The sequence below is a fragment of the Phaseolus vulgaris genome, chromosome 7, assembly GCF_000499845.2.
Source record: "Phaseolus vulgaris cultivar G19833 chromosome 7, P. vulgaris v2.0, whole genome shotgun sequence".
NCBI lineage: Eukaryota > Viridiplantae > Streptophyta > Magnoliopsida > Fabales > Fabaceae > Phaseolus > Phaseolus vulgaris.
Window position 1 is genome coordinate 30,327,976 of NC_023753.2, and position 21,070 is coordinate 30,349,045.

The following is a 21,070-nucleotide window of genomic DNA, read 5'->3' on the forward strand; positions in this document are numbered from 1 at the left end:
TTATATTTTATTTACAACTTATTTCCTATTATTTACCAACAAATTTTTTTTTTTTTTTTTTTTGTTAAAAAGAAATGGTGGATAGGTTGAAATACTTATGAATTGTTCAGTTTACTATTCATTCTGTCATTTTTACTCCTTTAGAAAAAATAATTAAGTTCAAAAACATATATATGTATATACGTGTCTCTCTCTATATATAACTTGAAACTAGTTATGATTACCATGGTTAAAGAAAGTCAAATTTGAATAACTTATTAAAATCCCAAAGTAAAAAAATATATGTGCAAATCATATAAGTAATGTTTTTTAAAGAATATAATGTAAATGAGTTGAATCGCCATGTTTGCATATTAAAAATAAGAATCTGTTACTTGAATCAATGGTGATTAGGTTTGAACAAATTCAATAAATTTCGATCCAGAAAACGCAACAATTGAACCAATATGTTTTGTGTGAGTTAGCAGGTTATCCTAACCAGCAAACACAAATAAATTTTCAGTTTTGCCTTTTTTTTTACGTTTCTTTCTAAATATAAGCACACAATCCAATATTGTTTTCAACATATTTACTTTCACTTTTTAGTTCAATTAAATTAACATGAATTGTTTATAAAAGTTAGCTAGTTATTAAAACGTTGAAAATATCATATCATGAATAAACAATAATAAGTATTATATATAACGATAAACAATTACTACTCAATAAGATAATAAAAAAAAACTGAAAATATAATCCACAATGTAAACTCAATTTTTTTGTTATGTTAGCATTGTTTTTTCCTCACATTTTACTTACAAATTACGGGTCGGGTTGACCGGGTTGACCTGACTCGCGTAAGAAATATAAACTCTTTTTACTGTCCTACCCCGTATAAGAAGTAGTTCATATAAAAAAAATATTTTTTTAAAAAAATAAAATTTTATTAATTATAAAAAAACTTATTTCTTCTGCTAAAATTTAAAATTTTATTTATGTTTCAGTTCATTCAATTAAGATAAAATATGAATTCAAGTATGAGAATTATTAGAATGTTTGATTAAAAGTAATTTTATTTTACATTTATTTTCCCTTTATATATATGTAAATGTATAAAAATATCCTATCAAAGTTTTGGTACAAAATATTTGAATAAAGATGACTAATTTTTTAAAGAGTATCTTATTAAAATCTTATTTATATTATTTTTTTATTAGCAACTTATAAATTTAAGACTTTACTTAAAATTAGATCAATTCTCACTCTTAATATTAACTCCTTTAGATGATTAAAATAAAACACTACATTTTGTAGTACATTAAATTCATTTTTTAAAAGATAAAATAAAAAAAGATCACAATGCAATAATAAATGAGTGTGATATGATTTTTTTTTTTTGCAAAAAATATAATATAATTATTTTTTTATTTATACGAATCAATCTGTCTCACTATTAGCTCGTGCAGACTGGAAGGCAAGCCTAATCAGGCTATACTAGTGAGCCTACCTCGCATTGTCATCCCTATATGGAAAGGAGATTGTCACATTTGTTTGGATCCGGAGGTGGCAAGATTTACACAAATGAGAAGATGTCACATTTATTTGGATCAAGTGATTAATAGTATAATTAAATATTTTTAAAATTGTTAAATAAATTTATGTAATATTTAATTTTACATCTTGTATATTATAATAATAAAATGAATGCACAACAATACTTGAATAAAATGAAGGAATCCTACATGCAATCAACACAAATATTTTTATTTGTGTGAGAAATGAAAAAAAGGGTCACACCCTCTCCTCATACTATCAAAACCACTTAAACAAACACAATAATACATGGAAACAAACACAACTAAGTTCCTCTCAAAATATCTTCATAAATCTTAATGCTCTAAAAGGCTAAGATAATTTGGTTCATTTGTCACTAATCATTCAATCAATATATACATAAATTTAACTAATTTTGATGATCTTTACTGAAGAAGTATATATCAGAGAAGTTAGACAGTATTGGTAAGTCAGACAAGTTTATCCAAACTATTTTCTTAGCTTAGTGAATTGTAATACCAAATGATGTATCCAATTTAGTACAATGAAAATTGTCTGGCAATTATAAAAAAACTTTTACCCTTGGAAGTGACTTCAAAATCGTCACCTTCAGAAGTTTCCACGCATCAAACATGCTGCTGCTTTTGTCTACAAGAACTCCCTGCATCAAGTCTTGAAGGATCAATATCATCTTCTCGAACATAAGCATCTTTCATCTCATAACCATTTACCAGCTTTGAAACTTTCTCCAGAATCTGGTGCTGACTGCCTAACTCTTTTACTTCCAACATTTTTAGATGTTTGTGACTCCGCACCTGTGGATGCAGGAGCACCTTCAGAATGACCACCAACGCCAGAAGAACATTTTTTCATAAACGTACTAGCATGTTCTCCTCCACCAGGGGGTTTGCTACCAGTACTTTCAGAGGCAGGTTTTGGGGGACCATGCGTTGGAGACTCCTTCTGGATATTTACCAAAGGAATAGCACAAGCTTTAAAGGATTTCAAACACTGCTTACAGCGTATGGTTGCATTTACAAATGGCATGCAGAACTGGTACTTAGTATTACAATGTTGGCAACATGTCCAGAATGTCTTCTGTCCAGGTTTCTTCTTAGAATCGGTGGATTTCGGCACAGGGCAACTCACCGAGACTGCAAACTTCTTGTCATACAAAGAACGTTTTGCTTGGTCACTCAAAACCCCATTGGCTTGCCCAACCAATTTGAAAGCAGTTTCTGCACCAGAAAACTTATTCTTATCAGGATGAAGTAGGAGTGCAAGCCTTCTGTACTGTTTCTTTATGGCTGTTTCATCCGCCAATCTCTCAATCTGAAGAATCGCATACCAGTCCATGTCAGAGGGAGAGAGTTTCCTCTTTGCAGCATTGTGAACCTCACAAATCGCAAGAACGTGGCTAATGCTTCCCACATCAGGATAAAGGTTTTTGGCCTTGGTAGCAAACTTGAGAGCCTCTTGAAATTCACCTCTTTGCATTCTAGCTTCAGCAATTTTTCTAGCCCTCAAAGCCTCATCCTTGTTGCACTCCATGGCAGAATTCAAATCAAAATCCAACCACCCAAATTTCTGCTAATCTCACTGTAAGTAGAAAGTACAATGTGTGTAATTTTACCAATTCACAATCCACAAGAAGCACAGTGATTTTCGCCTGGTTGACACAAACAACCCTAACACGGTAAAGTTAAACCTATCTACCCACATTTCATACAGTGTTTAAACAAGATATGCACGCAATATGTCGATTATGAAACAGAAAACTGCGCAGATAAGAGTTAAATAAAAATGGCACCTGGTTTCGAATACTAAATATGAATCAAAATCGAGGAAGCGTGAATGGTGAGCATAACAATGCTTCGTTCTGTAAGATGTTGATTCTGTAACGAGTCAATAAACAGATATGGACATGTTGGCAAAGGAAAAGGAAATGTAAAACCCTAAATCAAAACGACAGACAGATGTAAAGAAAGGGCACTTTAACGCGGGAGTGGAAATCAAAACCAGAGGGAAAGTGAAAACTCTAAATCAGACACAGGGAAGATGGGAATTCTCGTGAGATGAAACATAACAAAAAAATATTTTATTTATTTATTTAATAAATGGGGTATATTTTTTATAAAATTTAAACAAGCACAAGTTTTTAAGGATTATTAATGATTCAAACAACATATTTCTTTTATCTGAATAAATTTAAATTTAAATTTAAATAATATATGTTTGTATTCTCCATCTTCTCACCTTAATAAGTTAAATATATTTTTCTCCTTTAAATTTTTAAGATAAAATTATAATAGAGTTGAGACTTTCAAAACAATTGACTCATGTTATCTCAAGTATTCAAACAATATATAAACTTGACTTGTAATTTTTGTAAATACCAAAAATTATAAGTTCTTTATTTTTATCTTTTTAGAAAATATTTACTGAATACCCAATATTAGAAAACACTTAAATGAGAAAGATATTAAATAAAAAAATGAGTAAAAAAAAAAGTTTAAATATGTGTTTCAAATAAAATCAAATTCAAATAATAAACGCAACCGAAGTGATTTTTTAAATGGTATATGATTATTGTAAGAATTTGGTTTAGTGTTCTTCTTAAACTTTTGTTTATATATTTAAGCCCACAATAAAAACACCTTTTAGAATAAAACAGTTTTAATATGCTTATTTAAATTCAATTGGGATATTTTTTAAGTTAATTACTTATTTAAATGATGAAAAATACGAGTTTTAATTCTTTGATATGGTCCTAACTTAATCATATTTAAATTAGTAATAATAAACATATCCAATCTAAATATAATAATGATTGAAAATTAACAATGATGATTTGATAAAAAAAATAATATCTCATTTATAAGAAAAATAATAATCTAAATAAACTGGAAGTAGTAATCCACAAAGTCAACTTAATTCAATGTTTTTTTCATTTATATAAGCACAATTTGATCTATTTATTGACTAATAATTATTTAAGAATGATTTTCTTCTGATCTCATATATATTGATATAATATCATTAGGATCAATCATCGTTTTTGAGGTACTCTTCATTTTGGAGTTCATAAATTGGTCATAGTCTTATTCTTAAAACACATCTTAGAGGACTAAAGGAGAAAAATGTATTTAAATTGTTTTTTACCTCAACTCTTAAGCGATGTTTGTCATTTCCAGTTATTTGCATTTCAAGTAGTACACTGACCATGTAAGCTTCACGTGAGAAAAAGACATTGTTGATCTCTTGTCAATAGTTTTATTTCTTTGCCGACCTCTTACAGTTTCTTTACTTCGATAGTAGAGGACATGGAAGCCTCGACCTCGTTTACTCTGTAAGCAAAAAAGCTCTACTTTGCATCTCCAGACAAGTTGCAAGCAGTTTTTCCATTGAAGTCGTGGTCATGACTTCCTTCTCGATAGAGGTTAGGGCAATATTAACACTTTTAGAAATTTGCAAGTTTCTCCGGAGGAGTTAGGGGCAACACTTGTCCCAACATCATACGACGATGGCCTAAATTTTTAAGAGACTTCCATGGCGACTCAAAGGGTTTATCTCTCTCTTATGATTCTTCTTGTCGGCGAAGAGGCAATTGGTCGACAGCCAAACCCGTTGAAGGAATGACAACCATCATCGGGAAGGTGAGTCCCTTTTTCAAAACCTTGTCACCAACTTTGCCACATTGCTATTAAAGTTGTTTTAAGACTTGCTTGAAATTATGAGTGACGTGAGTCATAACACCTAAAATACATAAAAGCATTAAGTAAAATTAACATCAATAGTATAAGCAAATAAATCAAATAAAGACTATACATACTAGTAAAATCCACCTATCATTGGGGGAAAAGATAAATGACAAGGATCTTTCACATGGGTAATCTCCTCAGCAACAAGTTTAAAACCTCAATGTCTTAGGGAGGTCATCATCAACCTCGCCTAATTACGATACTGAATGGGATTCCAATTCCAATAAAAAGGGAACTTTGATTTTATCCCATCATAAAAAAAAGTGTCGACTTAAAGGCTCCACTATGAATTTAAGAAATTCTCCCTTCAAATTTTATATGAAGACATATAGAGTGCAAAAAGACACATTCATGATTGGCTGATAAGTGACAACCAACCAACTTGGTCAGTTGGTCGGGCATATAATAATATAGAAAAACCTAAAGGGAAGACTTTAGTTTAACCAACTCAAACAACAAGTAAAAATCTTGCAATGAAGCTCGTGAATTAGGATGTAATTGGGTAGGAGCAACATTTAAGACCCGAAGAAAACCCATAGTGAACTCATCAAAAGGAAACGAATGTGAAGATATGTGAACATATAAAAGAACTCGTACAGAACCCCTTCTAGACCATGACATACATTGTCAATGGAATTGCACCGTTCCAACACAAGGACTCACCCCTATTTATAGAAGTTGGAAAGGAAGGTAGCCTAAAAGGCACATCCTTTCACCAACCGTCAGATCTATCCACATATGATGGATACAACCATTTCAAACATAGATCACGAGAGATGTCGTTTCAAGTCCCCAACCAACATGCACTAAGAACCTTTTAGACTCTACAAGGAATACCCTTCGAGCTTGGGGTGCTAGGGAGATAACTAAGACCCAACTAAGTCCATCTCAACACCCGCCAAATAACATTTGTAAAAATTTTCTTGCAAAAAAGACTCTCAAGCAAAGTTTTTTGAGTTTGTGTTGGTAGTGTACTTTACACAAATAAGATCATCTTCACCATAAAAGGTTGAAAAGATTACATAACGATCTCAAAAATACCGTCGAACATATCTCAAGAACTTGTTGATTAAGAACAAGATTAATCCATAGTTAAAAACGTACTTAGTGTTAGACTAATACAAGGTTAACTCCCATCCGTACTAATCCATACCCATCCATGCGAATGCCCAATATAGCTCTATAAATAGGTTGGTAATGATAAGGTAGAAGTATATTTTTAATAACATTTATTACTCTCAACTATTCATGAGAATTGACTTGAACTTCGAAGTACCTTTCACATATGCATACCCCCGTTCAACATCGCAAGGAGAATATCGTCGTGTTCTGTATCGAAGGAGACCGTCAACAACGTAAGGAGAACATCACATTTAGGGCCAACCTTATTTAAATGTTTAGGGTCACATTTAGGGAACTTCGAACAACCTTATTTCGTCCCTACATTTAGGGTCAATATTCAATTTAATACTGTAATTTAAAAAAAAATCAATTTGGTCCCTATGTTTATTAAAATGTATCCAAATTGGTCATTTTTGTTCAGTCGCACCTTACGGTGTCAAGTGCTGCTTATGTGGCAGAGAGAAATGGGATTTGGTGTTTTGTGAGGTGTGAGGTTTCAAGTTGCGTGGATTGAGAAATTACTTTAGTGAAAAATCAATTGGGGGTTAGGATTATTGGAATTACAATTGGGGGTTAAGATTTTTTTAATTGCAAGCAGTGAGTTTTTGAATTACATGTCAGTAATCCCATAAAAGGTTTAGAACCAAATTATACAGATGATTTGCAGAATTTGGGTGTTGATGATGATGAAAGTGAAGGAACATTTGTGCATGATAGAGGCTCTAATTGCTATAAATCTTGAAAAAAAGTATGGTTGTTGCTAAAATTTTGGAAGATAGGAAACAAGCAATTGTGGAGCATATATTGGGAAAGAAGGAGACGCTAGTCTTACTCGAATGCCTTATTCAAATAGGGGGTGCGAACATATACAAGGACAGGTGTAGCATCTCTCTCTAAATTGTGAAAGAATTAGAGCTAGTGGGTAGAAGGCATTCTCTCTCTCCGACTTGTTGAAGGATCTAACTTGGAAAATCAGTAATTTATTTCTTACTCATATTTTAGATGCTTTCATTTCAATTTCAAGGAAATGTTCATCACATATATGAGTTGTCCAGTGATCCGGAAAAGAGTTGGTAGCGGGGGATTAAGTTTTCTGTCCACTGGAAGAAGGGGGTCTTGGCTGCGTATGGAAGGAACAAGCAAAGCTTGCGTGATGTTGTCTAACTAGCAATTAAAAAATCCTAACTCCCAAAGAACACCTAATCCTACTTCTCTCTACCACATAAGCAACACTTGATGCCGTAAGGTGCGACTTAACAAAAATGACCAATTTGGATACATTTTAAAAACATAGTGACCATAGGGACCAAATTGATTTTTTTTAAAATCACCATACTAAATTAAATATTGATCCTAAATGTAGGGACGAATAAGGTAATTATACCTAAATTTTAATAGACTAGTAATTTTTTTTGCTATTGGCATTACATTAGAATCTAAATTAATACATTTGAAGGAAACCAATCAAATTGCTTAAATTTATACAGTTTTATCGTATGACCAAAAGTTCCACCACATTAGAAGCGAATGAAGGTTAAAAATAGATTATAAGTCCTTTTTTTATAAAAAAACTTTTATGTTATGTATCATTATGCAACTTGACATCTCAGCTAGATTGACACCTCAAGTAACAACAATCATCTGTCATCACATGAAAAAAGTATTATTAAAAAAAATACAAAAATATGGGGGAATTAGACCAAAACCCATATGTTAACAAAAACGATACATAAGTATATTATACCTATTTATAAAGAATTCTAAAAACAAATTAGATGAAAGTCTATTATACCAATAAAATATACCTTATGTTGATTATAGTCCTCTCATATACCTTATGTTGATGTATCTTATTAGGTATTTCTTGCCAGCACATCCCTCATGAGTTGCTTTGGTGCTGTAACAGAAAAAGTGGATTCATGTAAAAGGTGGAGGTGTGGGACAAAAAAGAATATAAAAACGGATCATTAGTTATTGCTGTACTATTTTTTCGTTCTTGTCTAACCTGGCAACTTTGTGAACCTTTCAAACTGCACGAATGCTTGATTGATGAACATTTCTGTACCATAGACGATGGCAGCACCAACTTCTCGTGCTTCTTGAAGGAGCCTTGTCAATTTTGGTGTGTAAACAGCATCAAATACCAAGGAATAGTGTTTCAAGGCTTCCTGTTAAAACATTGAAACAACATGTGGCATGAAGTTTATAATTTAAAATCACAGTTCTTTTTAGAGCCAACTTCTCAGAAACTATCGTTAGTGTAACTTTTTAGAGTAATATCAGAATATGCAAAAGTAACACAAAACCTTTGGTACGAGTGACTCGTGATTTTTTGGTTTCATTCCAACAGATGTAGCATTTGCCAGAATCATGCCTTGTTCTGGGTGGAAGTTCTCTAATTCAGACAAAGTAATAGCCTTTCCTCCCACTCTGCTGGCAAGCTCTTTGGCTTTGGCTGATAACAAAGAGAAAAAAAATATATTATGCTCCTCATTTTCATTCATCACAATGAATGAACTATGAAACTAAACCAACAACACTTTCTCACCATATGTACGATTTGCAACAACTATTCTTGCACCCTTTTGTTTTCCACCGTAAGCTAGTGCCTTTCCTGCCCCACCAGCTCCTATAACCACAAACAGTTTACCATATAACGGTGAACCAGACATGGATCTTCCGTTTGAATCTGCAAACAATTGTAACAAAAAGCCTATAAATAAACCAAAGCCTTGTATAGTCCTTCCTCAATATCTGCAAAGAAAATACAGAAACATATGTAGAAACCATGTAGTCGTTCCTCAATAGCTGCAATGGCCCCAAGATAATCAATATTATAACCTATTAGTTTCCCATCACTTGGCCTCTTAATCATGCAGCTAATAGCTCCTATTGCCTGATAAAATGATTTGATTAAGTTTAAATGATAGAAAAAATGTGACAGAAGTTTTTTAAGGCCTAAGAGTAAATACCTTAGCAATAGGATCAACCTCATCACAACATCTAAGTCCATCCACCTTGTGAGGAATCGTGTAACTGTTTTTGTTAAAGAACTAAGAATTACTAGCAATCGTGATATTGAAACCATAATTTTGACATAACCATTACATGGCCCTTTTTCTCACATACAAAAGTGCTGTCCAGCTAAATTTTTGTGACCACATGACACCATTAAATAAGCTTTGTATAGATCATTTACTTGTGTTCTAAAGTACATTAAGAATAAACTTATAAGTCAATAACACTAATGGCTAAAGTATAGAAAAATGGGAATGCCTTTATTCAACTATATGTTACAGAATAGAAGAATCTTGGAGGATATCATGATACCTGTATCCCACAAAATCAAGGGATGAGTAAGTGTTGAGAAAATCTGAGACGTTATCGACCAAGAAAGGCAAGTAAACTCCATCAAATCCCACAGACTCGAAAGCTGCATTATAAAGATGAGGACTTTTGCTATGACTAGTAGGATTTCCAATAACACCGTGTACTTTGGTGTCAACACCAATGTGTCTAAAATTGTACAAATCCAACAATTCTTTGATAGTTGGTTGCCCAGGAACTGATACAGCACCATCCTCAATTGAACCAAACGTGAGAAATCCTCCAAATTTTGCGCAGAGTATCCGTGACAAAATCCCCTTCTCACCAATTGCAATTCCAATCATTGGGACCTGCAGTTATTCACGTAATTAAACTCAGCATGTGATTTACAGATCTGTAGTATAAAGAAAGAAAGGATGAACTCACTTTTCAGTAATGTTTTTATTCTTAAGGCGAAATCTCTACACTGTGGATTATCTGAGACTCAGCTAAATTTTTTTTTTATCTAATAGTAGTAATATAGAATCAAGAATGTTAAATAGAAAGATTCAAAACAGTGTCATAAGATTAAATGATACACTTTTTTCTTTTACTTTTAACAGAAAATCTTACACTTTTTTTTTCATGAATAAATTAACTAGCAAACACCTGAACTGCTTATGAATTTCTCATAAAGTTTCTCAACTCAAAAAACTTGTTATCACATTCAAAAAACTTGCTATCAGAATTCTAAACTTTCGAGTGTGTATATTTGGTTTGTCATTAACAAAACATCAGATATACATTCATGCGTTTTGCTCAACCTTTAGTTTTTTTTTTTCAAACATATTGAATCATTTGTAATTGAATACCTGATGTAGAATTCTATTAAAGTTTGTAGATATTTTGAATTTCATCTATAACTTTTAAAAGTAAAGAAACTTATTTAAAAATTCTCAAATAATTCATAATTTAATGGTTAATTTAACCTAAGGATAGATATTGAAATATGTGTGAAATTTCAAATAAATCCATATACGTGTAAATCTTATAATTGAAATAAATGTTGAACACTTAACTATTGGAGTCATATATTTTGTTTCATATTTTATAGGAAATTCGTTAAGTTGTTTACATTTTGAGTGTTAGCTTATAAAAGTCTTTCAATAAATTATTAATAACTTCTTAGTTTATGTTCCTCATAATTTTCTCTGTTTTAATAAACAAAATACTAGAAATTAGTATCTTCTAAACTGATATCTTGAGATATTGTTGAGAAAGAACAAAAGATATATTACACACAATTAGTGAACCCACTTTTGAAGCATTAGATCTATGGAAAGTAATAGAAGATGATTGTGATATTTTTTAGGCTATCAGAAAACCCCCCTAGTTCGGATGAAGACTTAAAAAGAGATGAAAACAAGAAAGACTTAAGTTAATTTTTTTCCTGTAGTGTCAAAAGTAATATTTACAATAATTATTAACATGAGGTCTCCAAATAAGCCATTTGGAAGTATCTCAAATTAGAATACCATGGTTGTGAAAGAACAAAAAAACAATGAAAACTTTCAATTTCATAAAAAAATTTCCTACAATATTATACATGGGAGATGGTAGATAGTCCTGGATACAAATATTCCATAACAGTAAGATGAACTTATATAGTTCTATAAATAAATACAAGGCGAGATTAGTAATAAAAATATATACTTAAGAGTTTGGGGTAAATTTTTCGGAAACATTTGTGAATGTTCAAAATGTTGCTTACTTTGGTTGCAAAAAGGATGGAAAATTTATCTTGTAGATGTCACATTTTCATTTTTAAATGATTATTTGTAGGAGGATACATTTGTGAAACAAACAGAAAGATTTGAAGTTAAGGGACAAGGTTTACAAGTTAGAGGAGGCCTTGTATGATCTTTAAATAAGGCTTGAGAGGGTATAATTGGTGATTATCTTCATAACCTTGGATTTGTTAAGAGTCAAAGTGAAGATGGTGAATGTTAAATTTAATCATAATTTTGATCTATGTTGATATGATATACTTGTGATAGAGACCCATGAGAAGTGAATATATGAGCAGTGGTAAATTGAAAGGTTACTTGAGAGTGAAGAAGGAGTTGGAGAAGACGTGCAGAATCCGTGATGTCTAAGGCAGTTGTAGAAATCTTCACTATATCTGCGCCGGAAGCTTGAATTGTAGCAGCAAGGTTACCAATTTCCTCCATTGATGGAGTATTTTCCAAGTTGTGTGAAGAGACAATGATCTTCACACTCTCTGCTTTCTTCCATCCAATGCGATTGTAGAACTCATCTGCTACCTTCAATACACAAACACTCCTACAAACAATAAATGTAGAGCTCCTTCCAAGGATCACAAAATATTCATAACTTTTCAACTCTATTATATATACATCCAAACACTTTGTACTGGAACTAAATTCAAATTTATATTTTTTAAATTAATTTTAATTCTTAATTACTTAAATCTAATAATCAGATTGGAAATTTAATCAATATTTTTTATAAAAAAATAATAATTTAGATGTTTATAAATTAATTTGGTACCAATTTCAAAGTCATATTTTTAAAAAAATTGAATATAAATCCAAAATAATTTTAAATCAATGATAAAAGTAATGTTCAGTAAACAACAAACTTTATTCAACGTAATAATAAATAATATAATATGATAAAAAAAATTAGAAAGTAGTGATATTTAATGTAGAACGTTTTTTTTTGGTATGAAACTCAGATAATTAAATATAATTTGTTTTAATAAATACTAATTAAAAATATAAAAAATACTATTTGACGAATTATATTCTCATTTATATTTCATCAAATTTAATTCTATAATTATTAGCAAGATGAAGATAAAAAAAAGATGCAAATAAAAGTATATGTAGTTATCTTCAACTTAATATTACTTGCATTCCTTTATTTAGTGAAAGAATAGTGTGTTTTTATTATTAAAAAAGAAATGACGATGGTAAAAAACAAAAGTACACCACAATAATATTGTTGAGTATGAAACCATGTCAATTGAATTGAGCTAACTAGACATCATGTTTAGTGAATAGACTTAATCATTGTGTTTTCTTTATAATTTTTATTTAAAAAATCATTGTACTTGTAATTAGTGTAAGTTGCAGTTGGCAACCTAACAACGTTAAATTCTGTGTTGTTTATTTTCTGCTGTTGATTCGTGATTATGTGTGTTACTTCCGCATGCGTTTTTTCCATCAAATATTAAAGTTGCGAGCTATTTATTTACAAATTTGAAGTTTGAAGACGGTATAAACTCCCTAAAATTATATGAGTACATAGTATTTAATAATAAAATGCATATCGTTGAAATAGTGGTATGATGTAAAATAAATGAAACTTAAATGAAGAATTGTTTTTAGGTAGCATCATTTTTCACAGTGCTGTTGAATTAATTGTGTTTTGCATGGTAGGTAAAGAGTACAGTAGCTAATTAAATTACCTTTAGCTCAACTTCAACGAACTCACATTCCAAATGAATGGCTAGACGTAGAGCTTCTTGTCGCATGGTTTCATCACCCTTATACTCTCCTCCTTCCCATATTGGTCTGAAACAAACCATGCATCAGTTATAACCTACCATTAATCAAATCAAAATGCTCAAGTTATAATTAACCTATAGCTGATTATAATGGGCAAATGACGGTTTTTGATCAGAAATGGAAGATGATGAGTAGGGTGGAAGTCCTTCAACAAATCCAACCGAGCCTCTACTAAGTCAGCACCCAGTTCTTTTGCCTTCTCCATCTCAAACACCATTTCTTCCACTGACTCTGCTGTTGTTGAACCACATATCAGTGTTGAGTTTCTTCTGTCCCACTGGAACTGGATTTGGCCACCATGTTAGAATATAATTTTCACATTTTGAGATAAATGGTAAATCTTATTCCAACTACCTTTATAAGAGAAAAAAGATGAAATTGACATTTTTATTAGGTGAAATTAATTTATAAGTATATTAAATGCGGATTTTGAAAGTGTTAAAAAGAAATAAATTGTACAAAATTAGTTCATTCATTAAGAAATTTAATTTATAAATAAAAAAAATTGATTTCATTTTGTTTGAGAGAATGTGTATGGGGCAGTTTTGTCCAACATTGCTTTATTTTTGCTTAAAGAAAGGAAGCAAAAGAAAATAATTACCGGGGCGCTGGTGGTGGTAGTCATTTGGCGAGGAAAAGAGGTTGGCGGAGTGTGGTATGCTGCTGAGGAAAAAAACAGAAAGAAAAACGGGCTTATTTAGGAAAATGGGCAGATGGGAACCGTAGATATTCGTGCACATGTTCCACCCCAAGATGATTTTCACGTGGGTACCAACCATATATAGAGAAAATTGCTATTCGAATAAGCTACTACTACTTTTTCCTCCCTATTTCATAAAAATTATATTTTCAATTTTATTCTTTAAAAAATATATATTCTAAATTATTTATTCTAAAATATATTTTTTATCTGAAAATACATTTCAGAACTTATATTTTAAATTCAAAAATACGTTCTAAAATATACTATCAGATTGTACAGAATATATTGCACACATTCTTAAAGGTATTTTTGGGATCAGAAATACATATTAAAATGTACAATAAATACATGTTGAAATGTATAATTCGAAATGCATTTTTTGAGGAATAGATTTGTTATTTCATCGTCTCATGGAAGCGTAAAATGCAATGCCCTTAAAGTAATGTATGCCAAAGCATAAAAAAGAAAATGTATGGCATGCTAAACATAAAAAAACCGTAGGCTCGTATTGCGTGATTCATTGTGGGACTGAAGGATGGAAGCGAGACTAACGAGAAAATCACTTAAACCTAACGTGTTTGGATGGGCAGTAAGAATCTACTTTAAAAATCATGGAAAAATTAAAATAAAGCAACTGTTTGTTACTTTAGAAAATTAGAGATAAGGAACCGAAAAGTCTGATAAAATGAGGGTGTATAATTGGGATTATAACCTTTTTATTTTCTTTTAGTTATTCGTAGGTTTAAAACAGTATGACTTGCGAGATTTCACTTATAATATTATAGATTTAAGTGCAGAAATAAAAACGTTATGACATTGGGAGGATAAACAATGTTGTTTGGACTAAAAGCATTCCACTCTAAATAAGGCCATTATTAATAATTTTTTGAACATTGAAACTGGATGTTCTATCACGGCTGGTATTCACTGAGGCCAATTGCCATAGCCGCCTAGAAAACATGGATGAACGTGGAGATAAAGAAAGAGGTGAAGAATCTGAAACACTCAGTTTTCTACTATCCACACAAGTCATCCATCTATCTACCAAACCAGACAGCCATATCTCATTATTTGTACTTGTACACCTGGGTAACTTTGCATATACAAATGGGGAGACGTACATGATTACAAACTATATAGACTATAGACTACAGAGATCAGATCGAATATCACTGACCGTCAAGTATACAGACCCCCTACTGTAACATTTATAAGGTGGATTTATGCCTAAACTTCTGCTATTCAAAAATTCGGTTAATCAGCCAAGTATTACGAGTGCAAACGGTATCCCAAGAAGACACCGATAAGCGCCACCATACAGACATATAGAAGTGGGAATCCGACTTGAACTTTTCTTGGACCTTTATTAATAAGATCTCCCTACAAAAAGAATAAACCCACCATAAGAAATGAAATCTACTGACCCTAAGAGAAGAAACGGAATAAAATTGAAAATTTTCATATGTACATGGGCAATAATTCTAAAGTAACAGACAATATCTAATTTACAATACTGATTGATACTTTCTCAAGAAACCCCCAAGCTTACTAGTTTTTCTTGCAAGATTTTTGTCTCATAATTGCTGAGTCTCCTCTCCTCTGTTAACTTTGATATTGTTAGTCCAGACTGCATAGTAAATAAGAAACAAGCAATAAGAAACAATGTTATCTCAAGACTCACTATTACTTCCGGCCCGTTTTAATGAAGAAACCCATAGGATCAATTGATCCATTGCTATTTGCAACAACAAAAAAAGACATTTTCAAAGAATTAAGTATATAGAAGAATGTAAAAGTCAGCTAATACAGTTATACTATTTTGTGACCCTAATCATGCCACAAATTGCACCCCTGTATATTAAAAAAGACGCTAGAAGAGCAGCCTGGCTGTCTCCTTTGGTTTTTCTAATTCCAACTTATATTTTGTTAAACAAAATGTAGTGGATCTCAGATCAATCAAATGAAAGGAAGGGAAAAGTAATGTAAATAACAATCAAGCATACAATCACACAAAAATCGGTGAAGCTGTATAATTTAAAACAAGTATGCTTATAAATATTTCAGTAAACTGAAAAGGGTATAAAGAATACTTTATGCTTCAAACCTCTCGAATGAAAACTAACCCAAAATGTGCCTTGACAAGGCATAAAAATAATCAAACTCTTCAACTGGTCATAGAAAAATTTATAAACCAAATTTGCTTCTACTTGCAACTTACTAGGAAGCATGTCACACATGCAAGCAGATAAAAAGTTTCAACAATAAAGAATGGTGGCATGCCAAACCTCATTTAGTTTTGCCTCAAGTCCATCAAGCTTTAACTTCATCTCTTCAATAGCTTTCATTAATTTGAGCTCCTCTATACTCTTTGAAACTCTTAACTCAGCTTCTTTTTCAAGCTTCAGTTCCTCAACATTCTTTAATGCTTTCAACTCCATATCTTTTGTCATTTTTAACTCTTCAACTTTTTCTGGCTTCAGTTCCTCAATATTGTTTACTGTTTTGAACTCCAGATTTTTTAACTCTGTTTCTGGATTTAGTTCCTTTACAGAATTTACTGGGTTTAAAATCTGAAATTCTAACTTTTTCAACCCTGCTGCATTCTCTGGTTTCAGCTCCTCTGCATTCTTTACTTTGTTCAAATCCAGAACTTTAGACACTTTCAACTCTGTTGCTTTCTCTGGTTTCAGCTCCTCTGCATTCTTTACTTTGTTAAAATCCATAACTTCAGACACTTTCAACTCAGTTGCTTTCTCTGGTTTCAGCTCCTCTTCATTCTTTACTTTGTTCAAATCCATATCTTTTGACACTTCTACCTCTAAACCTTTTTGTGGTTTTAGTTCTTCTACATCTTTTACCATGTTCAACTCCTTATCTTTTGACACTTTTAACCGTGCTTCTTCATTTGGCTCCTCTGCATCCTTCATAGTGTCCAGCCCCATATAATAATCTGGCCTCAACTCCATATCCTCTTCTAGCTTTAATACCTCATGAACCATGTCTGGATTTTTTAGAACCTGACATACACAAGGAACAGAACAAAACATTTGAATGACCTATGCAACACTTATGAATTGAAATCGTAAAATTGATCATCCTTACATGCAAGACTACCAAAAACAGCAGAGATAACAGCTCTCGGAAAATAATAACAGGTTTTATAACATGCTTAAAGAATGCTTCCAAAGTGACACAAGAAAAAAATGAAAAATTTGCAACTCTAACAATGCACCTTTCAAATTATGAAAATAACAATCCAGAAATAAAAACCAATAAAACCCTTAAATTATGTAGCTAAGAAATTCGATTATCTTTTTTCAGGGATTTGAAATATCTCGAAAACGAAGTAGAGAAAAGACAATAATTTAGAGCCAAGTATGGGTGAAGTTTACTCTGACCATCGGCTCGGGCGATTGGATTTCATCTTTACTATATATCTGAACCTTTCCATGATCAAGACCATTCGCAAAGTCGCCATTAATAGGAGAGAGATCAGGTGAATTGGGTGGGCTGATGAGGGTCACCTTCAGCTTATTCTCTTCTATATACTTCCTTCCATCTTTAACAAACTGCCATTACCAAACAATAAGTCAAAATATAGAAATCAATATAAAATCTACCATAGTACGAAATCACGCACTATTAAATATCCATACCAGGCTGGAAGTAACATCGTCACTAGTTGTTTCGGCAGGAACTACTGTACTCTGGATTAAGAACTTGTCCTTGCACACCATATCTTCAGGTGCTTCCCTTTGGGCTTGCATTGTAACTGTTTGATGACAAATACAAGCAATAAAAATTGAATTTGGGAGGGGAAGGGGACAGAAACTACGATGCTAAAATTAATTTCATATTTGAGGATTCATCTTCACTTGTTGTTTTGGGAAAACTGGTATCCCTTAAAAAAATAAATTTCACCAAAACACTGTTGGTTGCAATTACAGCAATTTAAAATTGAGAAGCAACATAAGTAGTCAAAGAAAACTATGTCGTGCCCAATTCAGGCCATTTGGCCTCTATCCCAAAATAATCCACCACAATGGCTAAACTTATTCTCAAGAGAGATTAACTAATGTATAGAATGACAAGTCAAGTGTCTCAAAAGGGAAAAATACCAAACAAACACACATAAGATGAAGGCTTACCTATGAATTCACAAGTAGCTTTCGGCATGAGAACTCCAACATTTGGACGCACCGAATATTTCTTAGGCGACGTCGTTTTGACCTGCGAACATCAATGATACCAAAATGATTAATCTCCCCGTCCAGCCCCGTGCCTAACCCCAAGTAACAGGGATAAAAGAAAGGTGTTAAGACCTTGAACGCAACATAGTCGAAGGTGTTATTAGTCAACCGAATCGAGCAAGAACTTTGCTTCTTCAATTCAACTACAGAGGCCAAAAATCACGGCATATTATTCAACCAACCACACAAACACACAAGTTATAATAGATTTAGCATGCATGGCCGCGCAAACTAATAGAAGAATTAGAAAATGCACTCACATATAAATCTGAGTTCCTTGGGTTCGAATTCGATAATCGGAGCTTTACTCATGATTGTCCCCGAGGGGATAACCGAAGCCGAGATCGACACCTAAAATGGCAGCGTTTCAGTGAAGCCGTTCGATTCGACGCAGAATGCAGTGAAAAAGTGGGGAACGAGTCAAGTCGCGGCAGATCAACGAGTCAACTCTACTGAACTCGTAACAGAAAATGGGGAAAAAGGTGAAATCATTGAATTTTGTTTTCAGAGTGAAGAAGAACATACCAGTAGCACAAGTGAGTTGGTTCTCAAAACTGGAAAAGCCGAAGAAACGGCAGCGTTTAAACAATTGACGCAGAGAGAGGTGAAAGATGTGTTAAAATGGAACTAGCCGAAAATGGTGGTAGGAATTTCCCTTTTTCTTTTTCTTTCATGCAAGGTTGTGTTGAGATAACAGAAGTGGGTGCATTGGATGGGAATAAGCGTGTGAATCGTGATCTTCTTCTTGTAAGTGGAGTAGACAGATAGAGAGATTAATGCAGCTTATTAAGTTGCAGAAGAGAAAACAAAGTGGAGTGAGATGGGGGAAGCGGAAAAGAAAAGGGCTTTTTGTTGAAATATTATAAATTCTGTTTTATTTATTTAAAATTAATTATACTGTTTTTTTTTTTGCAGTGAGGAGCACGTAGCATCCCAAGAGAAAGTGACCTCCACCGAAGACGTTGATTGTACTGACCTTTTACCGACACGGACCTGCTTTTGATTTATCTGCTTCCTTCTCATGGCTCGGCGCAGCCGGCTTATAAAATCGAAGAGATCACACCCCTCTCTATTTATATAATATTGAATCCCACATTGATTAAAATGAAATCTTTCATAATATATAAAATAAATTTTATAATAAGATTGAGTTAACTTATAATGTGTTAGTAAACATTGTTGTCTGCTCCTTCAGCTAAGCTAGTTCTGTGCATGAAAACCGATTCTCATCTCCTTTTTCTCGGTCAATCAACGTCTAGGACGGTGCATAAGTGGTGCCGTTGTCAAGGTTCATATAGCACTGTTGCAACTTCCAAAAATTCTACAACTTCCAAAAATTCTATCTCTCCCACCTATTAGCTTATTATAATGAACATCCAAATATCGTTTTGTATATTGCTCACCCTATGTGAAATGGTTAAGAATAGACATTGTTAAATTTAATATTTAATACATTGAAATTGCTAAATTTACCATGGCATTTATTGAAATAAACTAAAATTCACATTGAAAAACTTTATTACTCCTTTTGTTTCAACCTTTCACTTAAATGCGAACCCCACCATAAAAATTGTTGCTTTCTTTACCAACAGGTGAGTAGATAAGAAAGAACAAAATAGTATTTTATTTATATAAATTTTTAAATAGAATATCAACTTGTTGGCTAATGATCTTTCTTTTTTATTCGATCACGTGCATAAACAATCCTTCACGTGACACTTCCACAAAAGCCCCAACTATCTCTTCTCAGCTTGCTTTCCACTTGAAGAAGACATAACAATATGTGATTCCGATCATGCTCTTTGTATTATAGAAAAATCTGAAATATTTTATAAAACGGAAAAATATAAGAAGAGACAACAATAAATGCATTAACATGATAAGAGAGAGAGTGTTATGAAAAATTGTCTTCTTTTTTTTTACTTTTTACAATTTTTTTACTTATTTTCTTTAGGACATATTTTCTTTGTGTGAATAAAGTTCCGAAATAGGTAATGTAAGTATCTAAAATATCAATTTTGCCGATAAAAAAAATCTAAAATATCATTTTTTTTATTTTTAAAATCAATAATACATTGTTTAGAATTAATTGTAGATTATATCGAGAGTTTAATAACAATTTAAAAGCAGTATTCCCTTTCACCAATGATACATGTTATCTGTAGTAAGGTTGTTAAGTTTGTCAAAGTTATATTAAAAAAATTAAGTTGATTTTGGTAACAATGTAAAATATATCTATTAATAACATGTTAAATTTTAAAAGTTAAAAAAAAAGGTTAAATGTCATTTAGATGACTATACTATTATAATTCTTTAACAATTAACATTAACTTTTTTGGAATTTATAATATAATTTAAATTAATCTTGCAGAAAATAATAGTGTAGTTTCAAAATAAGAAACAATGACAATATAGTTTAATCATATTTTCTTTTTTTTATATATTTTTCAAAATGAAAATTCTGACCAAATTTTAAAATGTATAAGATAAAGTACATTCAAAATGGGTTACAGTTTGAGACCTTCACATAATAGAGATAATATTTAACATGTTTAAGAATAAGCTTTTATGGTTGTATTTTAAGAATCTGTTATGTATCAGCTAAAATAATGTCATTCGAAAACTGTTTTCAGTTTGAAAATAATATTTTTTTTACGAATCTCATCAAATAACATTTTTTATATGGTGAACAGACTGAGCTATTAAATATTTTTAAAGTTTTTTAATTAACTGGTGACCAAACAAATTAATGTAATAGAAGAAATTATAACTTGAAAATAAATTTTATAATTTAAAGTGTAT

The 21,070-nt window shown here is 31.8% G+C and overlaps 3 protein-coding genes across 10 annotated transcripts; all 3 read right to left on the reverse strand.

The window, feature by feature from the left end:
* Positions 1–2,012: 2,012 nt before the first annotated feature.
* LOC137829869 (uncharacterized) lies at positions 2,013–3,617 on the reverse strand. Of its 3 annotated transcripts, none has more exons than XM_068636839.1 (2): positions 3,344–3,617; positions 2,013–3,202 (listed from the first exon to the last, which is right to left on the reverse strand). In XM_068636839.1, exon 2 carries the CDS (start codon positions 3,082–3,084, stop codon positions 2,251–2,253), a length of 834 nt encoding a protein of 277 aa, XP_068492940.1. In that variant the 5' UTR covers positions 3,085–3,202; positions 3,344–3,617; the 3' UTR covers positions 2,013–2,250. The 3 variants fall into 3 exon arrangements, with proteins under 3 accessions (XP_068492940.1, XP_068492941.1, XP_068492942.1); XM_068636840.1 differs by having other exon boundaries at positions 2,013–3,221; positions 3,344–3,593; XM_068636841.1 differs by having other exon boundaries at positions 2,013–3,132; positions 3,344–3,584.
* An 869-nt stretch (positions 3,618–4,486) lies between these two features.
* LOC137828160 (bifunctional 3-dehydroquinate dehydratase/shikimate dehydrogenase, chloroplastic-like) lies at positions 4,487–14,050 on the reverse strand. 2 transcript variants are annotated; one of them, XM_068634618.1, is made up of 12 exons: positions 13,917–14,050; positions 13,390–13,598; positions 13,216–13,321; positions 11,828–12,046; positions 9,747–10,093; positions 9,389–9,452; positions 9,204–9,312; positions 8,965–9,105; positions 8,723–8,871; positions 8,422–8,584; positions 8,222–8,313; positions 4,487–5,289 (listed from the first exon to the last, which is right to left on the reverse strand). In XM_068634618.1, exons 1-11 carry the CDS (start codon positions 13,938–13,940, stop codon positions 8,270–8,272), a joined length of 1,575 nt encoding a protein of 524 aa, XP_068490719.1. In that variant the 5' UTR covers positions 13,941–14,050; the 3' UTR covers positions 4,487–5,289; positions 8,222–8,269. The 2 variants fall into 2 exon arrangements, with proteins under 2 accessions (XP_068490719.1, XP_068490718.1); XM_068634617.1 differs by lacking the exon at positions 4,487–5,289 and having other exon boundaries at positions 7,959–8,313.
* A 956-nt stretch (positions 14,051–15,006) lies between these two features.
* On the reverse strand, positions 15,007–19,132 carry LOC137829871 (vesicle-associated protein 2-2-like). Of its 5 annotated transcripts, none has more exons than XM_068636846.1 (9): positions 18,794–19,132; positions 18,529–18,619; positions 18,341–18,411; positions 18,167–18,248; positions 17,675–17,790; positions 17,417–17,587; positions 16,304–17,035; positions 15,568–15,645; positions 15,007–15,398 (listed from the first exon to the last, which is right to left on the reverse strand). In XM_068636846.1, the coding sequence occupies exons 2-9, from the start codon at positions 18,578–18,580 to the stop codon at positions 15,288–15,290; spliced, it is 1,413 nt and encodes a 470-aa protein (XP_068492947.1). In that variant the 5' UTR covers positions 18,581–18,619; positions 18,794–19,132; the 3' UTR covers positions 15,007–15,287. The 5 variants fall into 5 exon arrangements, with proteins under 5 accessions (XP_068492947.1, XP_068492946.1, XP_068492945.1 ...); XM_068636845.1 differs by having other exon boundaries at positions 18,529–18,720; positions 18,794–19,119; XM_068636844.1 differs by having other exon boundaries at positions 17,411–17,587; positions 18,794–19,090.
* Positions 19,133–21,070: the final 1,938 nt, after the last annotated feature.

Excerpts from the sequence above, each read along its gene's own strand:
- LOC137829869 (XM_068636839.1), bottom strand. The coding sequence starts at position 3,084 with ATGGAGTGCAACAAGGATGAGGCTTTGAGGGCTAGAAAAATTGCTGAA.
- LOC137828160 (XM_068634618.1), bottom strand. The coding sequence starts at position 13,940 with ATGACTACCACCACCAGCGCCCCG. Across the intron at positions 9,453-9,746 it reads CTTGATTTTGTGGGATACAG|TTACACGATTCCTCACAAGG; the intron begins GTATCATGATAT and ends TAACAAAAACAG. Across the intron at positions 8,585-8,722 it reads ACGAGTCACTCGTACCAAAG|GAAGCCTTGAAACACTATTC; the intron begins GTTTTGTGTTAC and ends ATGTTTTAACAG.
- LOC137829871 (XM_068636844.1), bottom strand. The coding sequence starts at position 18,580 with ATGAGTAAAGCTCCGATTATCGAATTCGAACCCAAGGAACTCAGATTT. Across the intron at positions 18,249-18,340 it reads TCGACTATGTTGCGTTCAAG|GTCAAAACGACGTCGCCTAA; the intron begins GTCTTAACACCT and ends TGATGTTCGCAG. Across the intron at positions 15,399-15,567 it reads AAATCTTGCAAGAAAAACTA|GGAGATCTTATTAATAAAGG; the intron begins GTAAGCTTGGGG and ends TTCTTTTTGTAG.